General features: G+C 40.2%; 1 protein-coding gene across 3 annotated transcripts; it reads left to right on the forward strand.

The window, feature by feature from the left end:
• Positions 1–14,105: 14,105 nt before the first annotated feature.
• slc66a1 (solute carrier family 66 member 1) lies at positions 14,106–19,051 on the forward strand. 3 transcript variants are annotated; one of them, XM_015968531.3, is made up of 10 exons: positions 14,106–14,196; positions 14,870–14,905; positions 15,052–15,187; positions 15,615–15,808; positions 15,900–16,029; positions 16,144–16,231; positions 16,388–16,542; positions 16,626–16,718; positions 17,252–17,437; positions 18,540–19,051. In XM_015968531.3, the coding sequence occupies exons 4-10, from the start codon at positions 15,618–15,620 to the stop codon at positions 18,633–18,635; spliced, it is 939 nt and encodes a 312-aa protein (XP_015824017.3). In that variant the 5' UTR covers positions 14,106–14,196; positions 14,870–14,905; positions 15,052–15,187; positions 15,615–15,617; the 3' UTR covers positions 18,636–19,051. The 3 variants fall into 3 exon arrangements, with proteins under 3 accessions (XP_015824017.3, XP_070401347.1, XP_070401348.1); XM_070545246.1 differs by having other exon boundaries at positions 14,124–14,196; positions 14,528–14,905; XM_070545247.1 differs by lacking the exons at positions 14,106–14,196; positions 14,870–14,905 and having other exon boundaries at positions 15,051–15,187.
• Positions 19,052–19,637: the final 586 nt, after the last annotated feature.

Genomic DNA, 19,637 nt, shown 5'->3' on the forward strand with positions numbered 1-19,637 from the left:
AGAAGCATGAATCAGGCTTAAGATCAACCCTCCTATATTCATGAAACCAAAGAAGTCCAATTGCCTTCTTTAAAAATCCATTTGATGTCATACTGAACAATGTATTGTATTGTATTTGATTCTAATTTTAATGATTCTGTTTCAGGTGGAAATGCTGTGTGATTCCTGTGTCCTGTGGCCCATGACCCGTGTCAGCCCGGTTCTGGATGTGGCCTTGCTGACTTATCTGTAGCAAGGTTTTCTGGCCGTTCCAGAGTGCACCTGATCCTTGGCGGTCTAACACTTCACATCCCCGCACACGCATGAACACATGCTTGTTGATGTTTGTTGTTCATGATGTTTGTGGTTCATGGTTTACATGTTTATAGTTGTTCATCCCACGTTTTCTTGATGACTCTTAGAAATGTTTCTTCACAGGTGCAGCTGCTGGTTGCTGTTTTTATGTTGGTTTCCTAGTCGTATTTATTTTTCCCTTATTTACTTGTTTATCCTCTATCAGCAGTCTTTATTCCAGACTGGTTCAGCATTTACATGCTGATGTGGCAATACTTAACCCAAACCCATATTACTCAAGGGGAACCTCGTACACATTAAGGCTCCTCTTGATAGAGCAAATCTGTTCAGCACATTCTGACAGACAGACCACCATTCTTCTGTCATGTTGCTGTACAGGACATTTTTAGAGTTTTTCTTTTCTTCATTTAAAGAGCAATACTTTCACATTATCATTTTCCAACACTTTCTGTATACCTGTATTTTGTTGTTTTTCAATAAAGAATGACAAATTATTTAAGTTTGGTTTTTGTTGCACACAAATATCTACAAAGCTAATATTTACATAACAAGTATGATTGGGTTTTGCAATACGGCACTCTGTTTATTTTAGTAAGATTTTTAAACCAAGTAAAGTTAGTAAAGAACACATTTCTATTGGCTGCTAAGAAACTGTTGGGATTTAAAATGGGCCTGTTGTACAAATAACTTGTAAATGACTATTCCTCACTTTGTAGTCTTATCCAAAGAAATTCCAGTAATTGAGCAAAAACATTTATTTTTTACACTACATTTTATAAAACAACAGGGCACAAAGTGTCGACACATTAAAAAAAACGTAAAATATTCAACTGGGCCCAGAGAGCTGCAGAGTGAGTGTAACATTGTGGTTTGAAGGAAGAACAGTTCAACAGTGTAATGGCTACAGATAAATTACATCAACACATTAGCTATAACAGTCAGGGATATGTTTATCTTGTTTGTCTGAAAATGAATCTGTCATAAAGGCCAAATTCAAAAGCAGCGAGACTCCCACCTGGAAGTCTTTCACTGCTTTTGGAGCTGGCCATTAAGACAATCGGCAATATTAGTTAAAAATATATCATTTCCCCTATTAGTGAAATGAACTCTGTCTGACAAAAATATCCCTGGACTGTAATTTCTGATGTGAGGATGCACAATAACTGCACCATTTAAACTAGAAATAAAAGTAGCCATTACACTGTTGACGAACCTCCGGGCCTTCTCAATTTTGGCAGGTATTACACCTGGCCTCCATCTACGCCTTTGGGTGATGGACGACATGATGATGGTCATATGAGGGTGGAGAAGGTGAAGCCGGTGCAGGTCCTCCTTCATCATGTTGACCAGCTTCACACTGCTGACCACCCCCATGTCATTGCCGCCGCAGTGAATGATGAGGACATGAGGAGCTGCTCTTCCATGAAGGGAGTGATAAAAGAAGTGGAGAAGGTCTTTCCACCGCAGTCCGCCCCAACCGAACCAGGAGACACAGACGTCAGGGAGGCCAAGGTTGTCTCCGAGGGTCTCTGCAGCTCTCTGGGCACCACGCCTCACTCAGCTGTCACCGATGATCCAAATGGCTATGGAGGAAAAATAACAGGTTTGTCATAATTGTTTAAAGTACAAAACCATACATGAAGTGGTCAAGACAGGTATTTGGAACTTACACTTGCTGCGTTGTGTAGCTGATGTTGAAGACACACAGGCTGCCATGGTGACCTTTTAACAGTTCTAAGAAAAAAATGTAATAAAAGAATGAAACTTAAAAACTCCCAGACCTCATGTCATATTTACTAATCAGCTATGGCTGATTTATTATTTGGATCACAGTGAGTTACACTAATTCTAATATATTTTTATTTCTATTATACATACATACTTTTTAACTGTTATTTTCACATGACTGTTATCAGGCTCTCTTGTTCTGGTTCTCATGATAATTTCGTGTCTTCCAGTAAGTTATCTTGTGCTTTCTTCATCTGTATAATGTCTTTTTACTTTTGGTGAATTGTACTGAGTCCAGAATAAAGGCTAGTTGGCTGTACAAGATACAAACAGGTATTACATATTGGAAATTGATAGGTTATGTAACGGAATCAAAGTGATGTAACTAACCAAAGGTGTATTTTAATACACTGTTAGTAGTTCACTTTTATAAACAGAAGAATAGGCTGTTTTTATCATCAGGGAGTTTAATTAAACACTCTGTATTGACTTTGAGACAAGAAAAGAGAGATATATGGGATCGTTTGAGAATCTTTAATTTCTGAATTATAAATTCTAAACAATCTACCAGGACTACTCTGTGATGGATGAGAATGGATTCGGATGTTGTGTTGGTGCGTGTGTGTGTGTGTGTGGGTCTGGTTCAGATTCTCTAGGATGACGTAATCGAATCTGGTCGTCTTTGTTATGACTAGATATCACGAGGCTTATAAAGTGATGACACGAGCCGCTATTTTGCCGTGTACGTACCCAGTGGGGTCTCCCAAGTAGATCAGGAATTGCCAGGTCTGGAAACCTCGGATGTACGATGGAGCTGTCGGTGCAGCGGTCACAACGTTTCAAAACCCGTCTGGAGGGTCGGCCCGGTACGATTCAGCAGCGTCAGCAGTTGCTCTTATTTTGAAAGGACGTCGTCTGGTTGTTAAACGACGAAAATCTCCCGTTTCACAGTTCTTAGTTTAAAGAAAACGCATCCGGCCAGGCTGCGCTTGTCTTTAGGATGATGGTGAATAGAACTGAAGTCAAGATGGAACTGACTTAAAATGGCGTTGCCTTGTTTTATATCTCTGACTTGTTGATAAGTTTCAGTAAAGTAGATTGGACACTTGAAGTCAACACCAGATTCTCCTGCGGCAGCCGAAAGCTCTGATTGGTTGGAACAATGTGTCATGCGTTTCTATGGAGATGAGGATCAGTATGTCTGCACCGTAGTCCTGGTTTCATTAAACATAATTCATGACATATTTATTTCACAGATCATTCACTTGATTATTGTTGATCAACATCTGTTTTGCTTAATAATTTTAATCACGAATAAAGTACTTTGATTAGGTAAAGCTTCTTCTTCTCCTTCGGACTCTTCTCCTGGAATGTAAACAGTCTGAGGAACAACCCGACCTTGGTTTTTCTACACGGTGTTATTGTGCCCAGGGGCCAGCTGTATGGAGTTGAAAACCATGAACTTCATAACCTTACAGTAATTTTAGATTTATCCCATATTACCTTAAAGGACGACACACAGAGAGAGAGAGAGAGAGATTATTTGTAATGTCCATGAATCGTCATGCGAGAGCTGGGCACAGAAACCCCCTCCATGGAGCTAACCAGGCCCCCTCTGCTCCTCGGGAAAGCCTTCAGCTTTCCAGCTCTGCATGCCCGCATCCTCCACCAAGATGTTACGTAATTACATGTGGGGTAATATTTAATCTCCATAACCCTGGAACCTGAAATTGTTGCGAGTCCTGGCCGACTTAGAAACAGTGGTCAGAGACAAGGGTCACAGAAGGGTCAAGAGGACAAGAGTTCAGGACTTGCTAGCGGGGACAGAACTAGGCAAAAGGTCAAAAGGCAGGCTGGCTTCTCTGGATCCACCCATGGCCCCTCCCCTGGCTCCTCCTCTGGCGGGAAGAGAAGGACTGGAATGGAGTGAGGACAGTCCATTTGGACCCAGAAGTCCTCAGGAATGCTGAAGGAAGATCTACAATTTGCTACCAACATGAAGATTTATGACCTGTGCTCCCATTCCAGGAGTGCAACATGTAACTTTTGTGCCCTCATGTGAATACTGCATGTAGTGAAAATGATACCAAATGTCTTATGTAGAGCTAAAAAAGTGTATTTGGTAAATGACCCCTTGACCTAAACTGTCAGGAGAGAATGAATTGTGACTCTTACAATGTTTAGAGCAGTCTCAGGAATGATATAAAAGGATGCAGCTCAGATCGGGGAGAGGAGTCCAAGACGAGAGTTTGGGGAGATTCTCAGAAGACAGGAGCTAGTGTAAACTAACTCTTTTATTTAATCATTTTGAACTAATTCCTCCTTGGGGGATAGCAGTCGTTTTTATATATTTTTACTCATTTTTGTATTTTTACATTTTGTAATAAACTTTTTTGGAAAAGAAACATAATCCAGATTCCTTCAGGTTTTCTCTAAAGTTTCACGTTTGGAGCCCTGACCATAATTGCACAGAGGTAAGCATGCCGATCATAGGTCTCTGAATTATCAGGACTTACTTTACAGTTTATAATAAAATAATATAAAGAAACCTTAAGATAAGGGGAGTTTAACTCTCCCCCCCTTGCGAGTAACGAGTTGTCTTAAGGGCGATAAAACCAAAATATTAGAGGTTATTTTTGGCTCTGATTGCAGGTTGAAAAAGTCTCTAGTTAGCTGGAGGGTTGGATTAATTAAATAAATTGATAAACTTATGTTAGCCTGATCAACTAGCATAAATCATTTTATAGTTACCAACCTCCCACATAAGCTGTTAGAGGCGCAATTAATCCGGATAATCCAAAAAATTGCTGAGAGGAGTGGCTTGCCTCCAGACTTCTCTCTAGTATCTTAACCAAAAGATAACGAGTTTAAAAGAAGTGGACTACTCTGGGGATACTATTCGTGCAAGTCATTTCACCTTTAAAATAAAAGACACGATTCTAATTAGGAGGTCCAAACCCGGATCTGATACGATAAAACTCGCCGACATCCCCTAGAACCCTGATGGATGCATTGTCTCATAAGTTCTAACGGAACCGGCAAATGGGACGTGCACGCGACAAAATAACACACAAGACAATAAGGGAGACATTTTACCCTGAGTCCCCAAAATAATGGAGAGTTAACGCAGGGAAAAACCTCCTCCGAGGCTTTCCCCCCATCACTCCCCAGTCTCCTCAGTTTCCCAGGGGCTTTATTCAGCAAAAGGATGGGGGAGAAGGTGGGCCTTCTCAGGTTGCAGAGGTACAGTTTTCAGTTGGAAACCCACAATCAACATCCTTGCTCAACCTTTCATGAACAGCAACAGTCGGCAAAAACAGAGATTCACCAAGTGTTAATAACACAAAATGGGCAGCTTTTAGGCCTCAAAAAGGTACAATTATAAAAATACCCAACAGAAATATATGAAATGTATTTAGGCTGCTAATTTAGCTCGAATACTAATAACTGCCGTATTTTCCGGACTATAACTCGCACTTTTTACATAGTCTGGCCGGTCCTGCTACTTATACTCCAGAGCGACTTATATAACAAAATATGTAGGCTACACCGCGCTGCTACGGGTCGACTTCGACCCGCCCAAGAATGAGTTCCCCTGTCCCGCTGGGAGGGTTTCAAAAACCGCCTTCCTCAACTGGAGAATGTGGCGTGCTGCTGCGAGCCGACTCCGACCCAAGAATGACTTCGCCTGTCCCGCTGGGAGGGTTTCAGACACCGCCAGCATCTGTTGGAGCCTGTGGCGGGGTGCTGAGGGCCGGCTCCAGCCCAGGAATGAGCTCTCCTCGCCAGCCGGGAGGGTTTGAAACACGGCCATCCTCTCCTCTGCTGGCTGGAGACCATGGCAAGCTGCTGCGCCCGCGTTGTTCATTCTCTTATGGTTACCGGTGCTTGTCTTGCAATGTGAAACACTTGGTCTCAGATTTTGTAAGAAAAATAATAAAATGTCCCCCCAAAATACGACTTAAATATATTTTCTCTTCTTCATTATGCATTTAATGGCTGGTGCGACTCAGAAGCGATAGCCCGGAAAATACGGTACTGAAAACTTGCTCAAAGAAAAATGTTTTCATTACTAAAATAAATTATAAACTTACCAATTTAATACTTTTTTAATCCAGGTACTTTTCACGAAAAGGCACCGAAAACCTCCACCTAAACTTCGTGTGAGGTTCAGGTCGATGGGTGTTCCACAGTTAGCTCCGGTTGGGTTGAAGCTAGGTAGCTACATCCGTTAGCTCGGCTCCCACCTCCGCGTTAGCTTTGAGTTAGCCAGGGTTAGCTTCAGGTTAGCTTGTAGCTAGTTCGCCCGGGTGTCGTCAGTCGATCCCAGCCTTACAGCCCCACCCTCAGCTCCTCCTCTCTTCCCTATTATGGAATTGTCTGGGATGGACGGAACCTGTCACACGGTCAAAATGGCGGTGGTGGCCACCTCCCATTATAGACAAAAAATTTGTTATTGGAGCCTATGGAATCGAATTGTCCAGTATGTATGTCGATGATTCTAACTGTTGAACAGACACAGGATGTAGTCCCGGCTTTTCACCACTGGAGGGCATAAATTCACCTCTCTATTGATAAATAATTGCCGTTTGAAAACCTCTGAAATTGTAGTGGCATCTAGCACTTTTAGCCCAAGATATGAAAGCCCAAATAAACTCTTCACAACCTTTAACATTGTTACATAAATACAAGTTTTCCTCTTTATGTTAAATAACGGGAGAAAAACTGCAGGTTTCCTTGTTGATAAAGCCACAAATATATCATAGCCTTTTATTTTGAAAGAATGTACAAAAAGTCTATCTACAAAGTGATGACTATTGTGATAAATGTTGTTCTTCCCCCTAATTATTAATCCTTCCGCGAATACAGGAAACATGAGGATTTTATTTTTCAGCCACTGAGATAAGGAGGCTTATCAGTTCAGCTGAACAGTTCTTTATTTTCGCCACTTGAGGGCGCCAACTCACCATCCCCTTTGCTTCTAACCGTAAAACAGACCCAGGATGTCATCCCGGCTTTTCACCACTGGAGAGTGTAAATTCACCTCTCTATTGATAAATAATTGCCATTTGAAAACCTGAGATTGTAGTGGCATCTAGCACTTTTAGCCCAAGATATGAAAGCCCAAATAAACTCTTCACAACCTTTAACATTGTTACATAAATACAAGTTTTCCTCTTTATGTTAAATAATTGGAGAAAAACAGCAGGTTTCCTTGTTGCTAAAGCCACAAATATATCATAGCCTTTTATTTTGAAAGAATGTACAAAAAGTCTATCTACAAAGTGATGACTATTGTGATAAATGTTGTTCTTCCCCCTAATTATTAATCTTTCCGCGAATACAGGAAACATGAGGATTTTATTTTTCAGCCACTGAGATAAGGAGGCTTATCAGTTCAGCTGAACAGTTCTTTATTTTCGCCACTTGAGGGCGCCAAATCCCCATTCCCGTTGCTTTTAACTGTAAACAGACCCAGGATGTCATCCCGGCTTTTCACCACTGGAGGGCGTAAATTCACCTCTCTATTGATAAACAATTGCCGTTTGAAAACCTCTGAGATTGTAGTGGCATCTAGCACTTTTAGCCCACGATTTGAACGCCCAAATCAACTCTTCACAACCTTTAACATTACTACATTAATACAACTTTTCCTCTTTATGTTAAATAACTAGAGAAAAACTGCAGGTTTACTTGTTGCTAAAGCCACAAATATATCATAGCCTTTTATTTTGAAAGAATGTACAAAAAGTCTATCTACAAAGTGATGACTATTGTGATAAATGTTGTTCTTCCCCCTAATTATTAATCTTTCCACGAATACAGGAAACATGAGGATTTTATTTTTCAGCCACTGAGATAAGGAGGCTTATCAGTTCAGCTGAACAGTTATTTATTTTTGCCACTCGAGGGCGCCAAATCCCCATCCCCTTTGCTTCTAACTGTCAAACGGCCCCAGGATGTAGTCCCGGCTTTTCACCACTGGAGAGTGTAAATTCACATCTCTATTGATATATAATTGCCATTTGAAAACCTGAGATTGTAGTGGCATCTAGTACTTTTAGCCCAAGATATGAAAGCCCAAATAAACTCTTCACAACCTTTAACATTGTTACATAAATACAAGTTTTCCTCTTTATGTTAAATAATTGGAGAAAAACAGCAGGTGTCCTTGTTGCTAAAGCCACAAATATATCATAGCATTTTATTTTGAAAGAATGTACGAAAAGTATATCTACAAAGTGACTATTGTAATTTTATAAATGTTGTTCTTCCTCCTTAATTTTATACTTCTGCGAATACAGGAAACATGAGGATTTTTATTTTTCAGCTACTGAGAAGGGATCTTACTATCAGTTCAGCTGAACAGTTCTTTATTTTCGCCACTTGAGGGCGCCAAATCCCCATTCCCTTTGCTTGGAATTGTTAAACGGACCCAGGATTTAGTCCCGGCTTTTCACCACTGGAGGGCGTAAATTCACTTCTCTATTGATAAATAATTGCCGTTTGAAAACCTCTGAGATTGTAGTGGCATCTAGCACGTTTAGCCCAAGATATGAAAGCCCAAATAAACTCTTCACAACCTTTAACATTGTTACATAAATACAAGTTTTCCTCTTTATGTTAAATAATTGGAGAAAAACAGCAGGTTTCCTTGTTGCTAAAGCCACAAATATATCATAGCCTTTTATTTTGAAAGAATGTACAAATAGTCTATCTACAAAGTGATGTCTATTGTGATAAATGTTGTTCTTCCTCCTAATTATTATTTCTTCCGCGAAAGCAGGAAACATGAGGATTTTATTTTTCAGCCACTGAGATAAGGAGGCTTATCAGTTCAGCTGAACAGTTCTTTATTTTCGCCACTTGAGGGAGCCAAATCCCCATCCCCTTTGCTTCTAACTGTCAAACGGACCCAGGATTTAGTCCCGGCTTTTCACCACTGGAGGGCGTAAATTCACCTCTCTATTGATAAATAATTGCCGTTTGAAAACCTCTGAGATTGTAGTGGCATCTACCACTTTTAGCCCAAGATATGAAAGCCCAAATAAACTCTTCACAACCTTTAACAGTATTACATAAATACAAGTTTTCCTCTTTATGTTAAATAATTGGAGAAAAACTGCAGGTTTCCTTTTTGCTAAAGCCACAAATATATCATAGCCTTTTATTTTGAAAGACTGTACAAAAAGTCTATTTACAAAGTGACTATTGTAAGTTTATAAATGTTGTTCTTCCTCCTAATTATTAATTCTTCCGCGAATACAGGAAACATGAGGATTTTATTTTTCAGCCACTGAGATAAGGAGGCTCATCAGTTCAGCTGAACAGTTCTTTATTTTCGCCACTTGAGGGCGCCAACTCACCATCCCCTTTGCTTTTAACTGTAAACAGACCCAGGATGTCGTCCCGGCTTTTCACCACTGGAGGGCGTAAATTCACCTCTCTATTGATAAACAATTGCCGTTCGAAAACCTCTGAGATTGTAGTGGCATCTAGCACTTTTAGCCCACGATTTGAACGCCCAAATAAACTCTTCACAACCTTTAACATTGTTACATAAATACAAGTTTTCCTCTTTATGTTAAATAATTGGAGAAAAACTGCAGGTTTCCTTGTTGCTAAAGCCACAAATATATCATAGCCTTTTATTTTGAAAGAATGTACAAAAAGTCTATCTACAAAGTGATGCCTATTGTGATAAATGTTGTTCTTCCCCCTAATTATTAATCCTTCCACGAATACAGGAAACATGAGGATTTTATTTTTCAGCCACTGAGATAAGGAGGCTTATCAGTTCAGCTGAACAGTTCTTTATTTTCGCCACTTGAGGGCGCCAACTCACCATCCCCTTTGCTTCTAACTGTCAAACGGACCCAGGATGTTGTCCCGGCTTTTCACCACTGGAGGGCGTAAATTCACCTCTCTATTGATAAATAATTGCCGTTTGAAAACCTGAGATTGTAGTGGCATCTAGCACTTTTAGCCCAAGATATGAAAGCCCAAATAAACTCTTCACAACCTTTAACATTGTTACATAAATACAAGTTTTCCTCTTTATGTTAAATAATTGAAAAAAAAGCAGGTTTCCTTGTTGCTAAAGCCACAAATATATCATAGCCTTTTATTTTGAAAGAATGTACAAAAAGTCTATCTACAAAGTGACTATTGTAAGTTTATAAATGTTGTTCTTCCTCCTAATTATTAATTCTTCCGCGAATACAGGAAACATGAGGATTTTATTTTTCAGCCACTGAGATAAGGAGGCTTATCAGTTCAGCTGAACAGTTCTTTATTTTCGCCACTTGAGGGCACCAACTCACCATCCCCTTTGCTTCTAACTGTAAATAGACCCAGGATGTAGTCCCGGCTTTTCACCACTGGAGAGTGTAAATTCACCCCTCTATTGATAAATAATTGCCATTTGAAAACCTGAGATTGTAGTGGCATCTAGCACTTTTAGCCCAAGATATGAAAGCCCAAATAAACTCTTCACAACCTTTAACATTGTTACATAAATACAAGTTTTCTTCTTTATGTTAAATTATTGGAGAAAAACAGCAGGTTTCCTTGTTGCTAAAGCCATAAATATATCTGTCCCGGCTGCCAGCCTGAAGAGGGGAAAAGCAGCCAGGATCAACCAACTCTGATGATTGACTGGACACCGCCCCTCCTCCTCCTCTCCTCCAGGCTGCTGAGGAGCACAGCTGAGCTGAATCCTCCTGATGAGCCACACCTTGGATAAAAAGGCTGAGCCTTCAGCAGTCTGGGTGGCAGCAGTGCAGGTGTTCTGCTGTTTTCCAGGCCTCATTTTTTTTTCAACCCCTTTGAGTTGAAGAGTTTTAACTTTGGTAGTTTTAACTCTGAGTGATCCACATGGATCTTTTGTGCATGTCACCTAGTATTGACTGTGTTCGTTGGTTTTTAAGGTTAACTTCGTTTGTTGCAATTTTATTGACTTTGGTTTTAAAACACCTTCTGTTCCGGTAAAACTTTTAACATAAGTTTTAACCAGGTGTTTTATGTCAATGAATTGTTTTAGCACGTTTATCAACTTTGTGGATTTAGAAACACCTTCTGTTTTGGTGAAACTTTTAATAAGTTTTAACCAGGTGTTTTTAATGTTGGTAACTGCTCTTTTAATGTTGACCTTTTTGAGAGTCTTTTTGTTTAGCATTATCTTAATAATGCTCGCCATCTGTTTGCTTGTGTTTTTAATACCTTTTTGTACAAATAAACCCATTTTAAACTCCTCCGCCAGTTTTTATGTTATCCCCATCCTTCACATTTTACCATCTCATGTCGGGGACGTAACAATATCATAGCCTTTTATTTTGAAATAATGTACAAAAAGTCTATCTACAAAGTAACTATTGTAACTTTTTAAAAAATGTTTCCTCCTTATTAATTCTTCCACGAAGACAGGAAACATGAGGGTTTTTATTTTTCAGCTATACTGAGATAAGGGGTCTATCAGTTCAGCTGAACAGTTCTTTCTTTTCGCCACTTGAGGGCGCCAAATCCCCATCCCATTTGCTTTTAACTGTTGAACACACACCCAGGATGTAGTTCCGTTTTTCACCACTGGAGGGCGTAAAGTCACCTCTCTATTGATAAATAATTGCCGTTTGAAAACCTCTGAGATTGTAGTGGCATCTAGCACTTTAAGCCCAAGATATGAAAGCCCAAATAAACTCTTCACATCCTTTAAATGTTATGAGGGTCCAGTTGAACAATTCCAGCCTTTTGCCACTTGAGGGTGCTAAATCCCCATCCCTTTTGCTTAACAGAGTCAGGGTGTAGTTTTACTTATCGCCACTGGACGGCGTAAATTCAACTCTTCATTTATATTTTTTCAATGGAAAACCTCAGATTGCATCATTTAGGACTTTTAGCCCCAGATATGAAAGCCCCAGTACACTCTTCACAACCATTGAATTTAATAATGTCACATAAATACAATTTTTACTCAATTTTAAAGGGGTATTATGGAAGTTTGACAGCCAAAACGTATAGAAATACAGTAATACATTTCTTCTTCATACATTCTCCTGCAATGCCCTGGTCCTGTAGAATGAGTCCTGGCATTTTTATTGTGATTGCCTGTTTTTCTGTAAAATCACAGAAAAAGAGAGCTGCTCGGGTCGAGCAGGCTGCTTTATGCGCGTTCACGCTCAGGCATAGCCCGTAGTGTTTGCTATCCGTAGATTTAGCAGCAGAGAGAGAGGTAGTGCCAACTCAGCAACTTTGTAGCTGTTCCTAACGTCTAGTGATGAACCTAGCTACATTTCTGAGGACCCTTAGCTACTTTCTTCTAGATATTTCCTGCAAATTAGCAACAAAATAGCCATTGAACATTGTTTCAGCTGTCTTCAAGGATATAAATGTTACAGATACAAAAGACATTGCTGGCACTTTAGTTCACCTAGTTAAACATCGGACCCTCATGCAGAAGACCTGGGTTTAATTCTGGATGTGAACACAGTTCAGTTAGTTTCTTTTTTACATTAATGGTAAATTTTCTTACAGTAAGATGCCCAAATTTTTATTTGAGACTCGCCGAACGGCTTTGAATTCACAGATAAAAAAGATGTGGGTTCAACTTTCATTTTGGAACAATTTTTCAAGCAAGGGAAGGGAATGATCTGAGCATGCAGGAGGACTGACCCATCATAAACCTTTGTCGGCTGTGCTGAAGAGAAAGGTACAGAACCAAATTATTTAATTAATTAGCTGCGTGTTCTCCTGTCCTCTGTCCTCCGGGCCACACACACACACACACACACACACACACACACACACACACACACACACACACACACACACACACACACACACACACACACACAAACACACACAGGACTGTCTCAGCTGCTATTTTTGTTAAGGAGTGTGCACGTACAGCATGCGCGCCTCGTGCACGAGCCTACTATTGAAGCTGCCGTTACGCTTTTGGCCTGAGGGGGCAATCACGAGCATAAAAATTCAAAACTCCGTAATGTCCCTTTAAGTTAAGCAATTGGAGAAAAAAGCAGGTTCCCTTGTTGCCAACACCACAAATACATCACAGATTTTTATTTGAAAATAATATGCAAATCGTGTGTCTACTAAGTGTCCGTCAAAATTGTCCTTAGGTGTGTGTGTGTGTGTGTGTGTGTGTGTGTGTGTGTGTGTGTGCATGATTGTTTGTCCTGTGTGTCTCTGTGTTGCCCTGCGATGGACTGGCTCTCTGTCCAGGGTGTACCCCACCTGATTGACCATTGACCGCTGGAGATAGGCACCAGCCCCCCGCGACCCTACATGGACAAGCGGGTTCAGACAATGGATGGATGGGTGGATGGATGGATAGTGTCTACTAAGTGACTATTGTAACTCCAAAAAATTAGTTCCCTCTTCCTTGATATTAATACACCCAATATTAGAACAAACATGAGTTTCATTTTTCAGCTCAGATAAGGAGGCTAAAATGTTATAACTTTCTTATCCTCTTTCTTCTTATCCTTAAAATCAATACTATCAAGAGTACAAGAACAAAGATTATGATTTTTTTTCAGCTGCGGAAGGCTAAAATGTTCTTTTACGGTTAATTCCAACTTGTTGCCACTCGAGGGCGCCATTTCCCCCTCTAGCTCACGCACAAACAGTTTGCAGCCGGCTGGGCTACGTTTGTTTCACTCATAGACTGTACATACTGAGATTTCACTAAGGTTTCACTGTAGCTATGGACGTGTACTGTAGCGCAGGGCATTGTGATCAACTTTGATTAACTACAATAAACAAGGCTTAACATAAAATCTGCTCTGTAAACTGACCTTGGCTGATCAATAACAGCAGCTGACATCTCAGGAGACAGGTCTAAAGTTTGCAGAATAATTATTCATGTTTATCGTTTATTAATTTTTTTGTAAAATAATCCGCTTTAGCTTTATTAAATTCCCAAATGGATATATCAGCATCAGCGGCTTTTGTCCAGATCGGAACATGTCCGAGAAAAGCACATGACATTACAGGAAACCTGAAAATAAAACCCCAGGAGTTTACCTCACTAAGCCTGGTGCTGAGTCGTCAGTCTGACAGCGTGTCAGCTGACCCTTTGCATCACACTTCAGAAATTTAAAACAGCAGCAACAAGCCCGGTTTTCCTCTCCTGTCTAACATCTGAGTTAGCGTCAGGTAGGTTCTACATCTTCAACTCAACTCACGTGTTTTAGACATTTTCCCTCTCTTTACTTTTAATATAGAATCTGTCTTAAAATGTGCTTTCAGTTTTAAAAGTTTGAAACAAAGACATTTTCATGAAATATGATTTATTAACCTGGTAATAAATGTATATTGTTTTTCACGTATGCGTGCTAAAATGCATACCCAGAAGGATTATACTGCTTTAAAAGAATTACCCAACAATTATGCGAGGACAAATAGTCCTGATCCAGTTTACAATGCTCGCAGATATGTGATGAGTTTATGCGAAGTGTGAGAATTCACAACATGTTCTTTTCTGCAGATATGCAAGTTAACCTGCAAGACGGTTGCTCCACAAATCAGCAGAACAAAAATGTAGTCGACTGGTGAATAGCTACAGAACTATAAGTGGAAAAATTATTGAAATGTACACCGGTGTTGTGTCGAGATCTGTCCCCCATCGAGAACATCATCTGCTTAGATTTCTAATAATCGAGTTCAGCTGTTTGATCTGTTCAAGCCTTTGCCAATCACATTTTTGAGGTATAAATAAAAATACCAGGATATGTATTTCATGAAGTAAGGAATCAGTTATATGTAGTAGCTACTTGTGAAATGTCTCAATTCATTTTCAAGGAAAATCTAATTTAATGGCAATATTTAGTTTTCAGGATTGTTTCCCCTGGCAGAAATAAAAAAGGTAAAATAATTATTTTATCAAGCTTAAGTTCATAAACTATTATTACTATTTAAAAAACAACTGAGTTTAAAGCCAAAATGGTATGAAAAACATTTCTCCAGGGGGGACACATCTCCACGTAACACCTGTGATATCTTATTTTGAAGGTCACAAGGAATAAGTCACGTGACAAGAAACAACCAATCAGCTCTCGGACTCTCGTTTCAACTTGTTTGTCGTCTGCTGGCTTTTTGTTCACGGTTGCGTTGTTGTGAGGAAGGACTCCGTTTAGCGTCCACACAGGTAAGAAATAAACACATTTTCTTTAGAATAATATTTTTTTGGTTCACTAAAGGTGTTTTTTAAATCAAACGCCACTCATGGCATCAATTAGTCCGCCATATTTAGGGTTTTTGTTAGCCGGTTGGTGAATTTCCTTCCGATTGTTTTTTTCATACAGTTGAGCAATCTTTTAGAAATGTGATACATTTGTGATGGATTCATTTAATAAATGTTGTTCTTTATTTGGTTGATTCACGTGAAATGTACCATATGGTCGAGACATTTCTTTGTTATGTAACTGTAATTCATCTAAATACTGTTTATAAGCTTGTCACAGAGAGAAGTTAGAATATTTTTGTTCAATCTAAGAAAGTGTTATTAACAAAGGTGGCATAATTATTACAGAGAAGTTGTTTTTGTTTACCAGCAAAAGTCTCTCTGTCTGTAGATCATGGAGGTGGACGGAGTCCTCGCACAAAGCACTTTGGGATGGAGCACGCCAGGAAACTTTACATCCTTGTGTCCTAATGGGTCCAAATGGGTTTGGGAGGGCCTTGGGGAATGTGCCCGGGATGGGCGGGACATGGCCAGTGTCTACCTTGGTCTCCTTTCCATTGTCTGTTTCATGGTGTCCTCTCTTCCGTACGTGTGTTTGGGTTAAATCACTCTTTCAGCTCTGGATCGACTGACTTTATTAAAATGCAGCGTATAACTAATTTGTCTCTGATTGCAGACAGTATTACAGCTCGTGTAAGTCGGGCAACATGGACAGCGCCCTTTCCATTTGGTTTCTGCTGCTGTGGCTGGCAGGGGATTCCTGTAATCTGGTGGGCTCCTATTTGGCAGACCAACTTCCAATTCAGGTGACTGAGGACACTGATTGCCTGAGTCCAAAGTCTGTTTTACACAAGAGTCTATACATTTCCAAAGCAGCAGTCAATGATTTCAGATTGTGCTTGTTTATTCTTGTTATCCAGCGATATACTGCAATTTATTATGTCGTGGCCGATTTGGTAATGTTGGGCATGTACTCGTACTACAAGTTCAGACACAAAAGGTCTCAAAGTAAGTGCTAATGTAGGTATTTCTATTCAAACCTAAATTATTTTCTTGTTCTGTGTCTCTTATTTGGACCTCTTGGTCATCCTTTGTCCTACTCAGATTTAATCCCGTATTATTTAGAAGTAGTTCTGGTAACCTCCGTTGTTGCATCTTTACCAGGCAGAACAGTTTTGCATGTGCTCAGCTTATCCTGTGTCCTGAGTCTTACTGCAAGCCTTGCTCATTTCTCGGGGTTGGAGCATCAACCTGAAACAATTTCCTCTGGGTTCAGAAGTCGCTCCTTGCTCTCAGCCACGGAAAATGACTCCATCAAGGTGAGGCCTTTTACAGAGCGGGAGGAAAGAAACCAAAAACAGGTTATTTTATAATTACTATAATGTCTCATCTATCACGTCAGGCTTTTACCACCAAAGAGATTATTGGTTTCACCATCGGATCTCTGTCATCAGTCCTCTACCTCTGCTCCAGACTTCCTCAAATGTACACCAACGTGAGTACAACAGAGCGGCAGGAATCACAGTTGGACATGGCAGCTGTTTACATTTGAGCTCCAAATGTCAGTGTTTAATATGGAAGCATGTTTCCGTCCATGCAAGGAAAAAATAAAAATAATTTTTTAATAACAAGATCAGTTCTTGTTATATAATTATATGAATGTCATTTTAACGCAAAATGTTATAATGTTGTACTAACGTGTTTTAGCGTTTCGTTATTTCGAGATGTGACGGAAACACGCTTCCAAAATGGTACACTCCTCCTATAATTAAAAAAAATTCACTTTTTAACTTTGTAGCTAAAAGTCTCGCTACCAAATGCACATTTTCAAAACAACAGAACTAAATAAAATTGTACAACTATTAACTAAAATTTATTTATAAAACATGAACCCAGAAAATGGATTCTGTGAAAACACCGAACACCAAAACTAAAAAACTATTCTGTTCTGTAGCTGCTGAGATAACATCAAACATTTGTTTTTGCCTTGTTCACTTCCTTTCTGGTTGTCTTGTCTTCCCCCCACAGTTTAAGAGGAAGTCTACAGAAGGAGTGTCCTACTTCTTGTTTGCACTCGTCATCCTGGGGAACACCACATACGGTCTGAGTGTCCTGCTAAAGAACCCCGACTCGGGCCAGGGAGAGAGCAGTTACCTGGTGCATCACTTACCCTGGCTCATCGGCAGCCTTGGCACCCTCTCTCTAGACCTCATTGTATCCTTTAAATGAGAAAGCAGCTCGGGAAAACTGCATAAACGCCATCGCTTAAGTTTTAACGTGTCCTAACTCGGTCTGAAGAAGTTCCTTCTTGACTCAGTCTGAGTGAAAATGCTGCTGTCAGCATCAAGGTCCAAATACATGCAGGGACGACGCTTCTCCTGTCTGCAGTAATGATTGTTGTAGCTTTACATGACGTTAAGACCGTGTAAAATCAGGAAAACTTGAGCACATTTTAAGCAGTGACAACAAATATTTCACCACACAAGCACTTTGAAAACCTACAGTTAAACATGTTTGAGTCTTTCTTGAGTTCCGAGTGGCTGAAACCTCTAAACATGCTGGATGGTCGACCTCCCACACCAGGGTTCAATATCCTGAACAGTCATGCTTGAGTACCAAGAACAAGTCCACACATTCCATGCTGTAGTTCATTTTTAAAACACAGAGCAGTTTTGTTTACCTGTTTTCCCGCTACGTAGCGGGAAAACAGGTAAACAAAACTGCTCTGTGTTTTAAAAAAGAGCTACAGCGTGGAATTAGAGATACAACACAGCAAGAACACACCTAAGAAGTCCACACATGCATGGGAAGAACATGCAAATTCTGCACAGAAAGGCTACAGCAGGGATTTGAACCTGCAACCTTCTTGCAGCGAGGCACTACTTCTACAAGCTGCACCACAATGCAGCCTGTTGAGTGTTAATCTGACAAACTATTCTACTAAAAACAATGGCCTGCTTTTCTGTAGTTTTCAATACGGGGCGACGGTGGCACAGGAGTCGAGTGCTCACCCCGTGATCGGAAGGTTGCAGGTTTGAGCCCCGCCCAGTCTGTCGTTGTGTCCTTGGGCAAGACACTTAACTGGTGGTGGTCAGAGGGACCGGTGGCACCTGTGTACGGCAGCCTTGAATCTGTCCGTGTGCTCAAGGGCAGCTGTGGCTACAGCGTAGCTCGTCATCACCAGGGTGTGAATGACTGTGTTGTAAAGCCTTGGGGGTTCCTGGAGTCTAGAAGGTGCTGTATCAAATACAGGCCATTTACCATTTGTTTTTACAGATGAACAGTCGTTTAAATCGTTCTTAACTCTCCCTCTCAGATATCCGTACAGTTCCTGATTTACCGCAACGCTCCGGTTTGGAACGTGAACGGTGGCATTACAGCTGAAGAAACAGCGCCTCTGATTGGGAGTTGAACTCCAAAAGTTCTGGAGGAGCTCGAGTAAAAACTCACCCTCAGTTCCAAAACACTTTCTCAACTCATAGCCTTTTCATCAGTAAAAATGCAGTAATTTATTTTGTTTTTTGTTACTTTTAATTCAAAATTACATTAAGTGCCAAAAGGATTTTAAACAGTTTTTTATTAAACTTGTGCAATAAAAAACATTTTCACACTTATTTCCTTTTTTAAAATAGAAACAAATTTGTGGTCATTTTTGATTGCACTTCGTGTTGTTAGTTACTTTGAGTGGATTTTTGCTGCTTTGTTTTAATTTGTATTGTCCGCTTTTTGCACGATTTAATGCAAAAGTCGGTTTTGTACTTTAGGTGATGTTAAACATATCCATTCAGTCAGTGTACTGTAAACAAATAAACAAATGAACATTTTTCATTTTCTTGTTTCATTTTTTATGTTTTTATTTTAACTCCTCTTCCCTCCCATCTCTATCGGGGAAGTCGAGGTCAAATCTTGTCCTTCACATTGACCTCTGACCTTCAGACTTGAACCCGCAGGCGCTGCTGTTGACCTGCTCCTGGGGCTCCTGGGGGGCCTCGACAGCCGCGTTATTTTTCTTCATTAGCAGAATCACTCTGACCTCTGGCGTTTCTCCCACCTCCTTTGTGACACAAATGTAATTAAACATGACGCAGCCAGGAAGGGCCCACTCACCGAGGACGTCGAGTAAAAACAAAACAAGAAGATTAACGTGTGTGTGTGTGTGTGTGTGTAGCGGGTTGAGGAGTCAGCAAGCTGAGCTGGTGATAGGTCGGATCTATCCATCACCAGGGATGAACAACAGGCTATAAACACTGCATGCTGGGAATTTTTAATGAGATGGTTCCAGTTCCTGCAGGCTGGGAATGACAGATTCTGCAAGTTCAAGCAAAAACAAAAAAAAAAAGCCATATAGAATAAAAATAGATTTTTATGTTTTAATTCTTAGCAACTTGAACTTATTCTGGCATCAGAGAAAATC

The sequence above is a fragment of the Nothobranchius furzeri genome, chromosome 15, assembly GCF_043380555.1.
Source record: "Nothobranchius furzeri strain GRZ-AD chromosome 15, NfurGRZ-RIMD1, whole genome shotgun sequence".
NCBI classification, from domain to species: domain Eukaryota; kingdom Metazoa; phylum Chordata; class Actinopteri; order Cyprinodontiformes; family Nothobranchiidae; genus Nothobranchius; species Nothobranchius furzeri.

Coding starts and splice junctions, on each gene's coding strand:
- slc66a1 (XM_015968531.3), top strand. CDS start 15,618: ATGGAGGTGGACGGAGTCCTCGCACAAAGCACTTTGGGATGGAGCACG. Junction 16,719..17,251: donor TTCCTCAAATGTACACCAAC/GTGAGTACAACA, acceptor TTCCCCCCACAG/TTTAAGAGGAAGTCTACAGA. Junction 17,438..18,539: donor CCCTCTCTCTAGACCTCATT/GTATCCTTTAAA, acceptor TCTCCCTCTCAG/ATATCCGTACAGTTCCTGAT.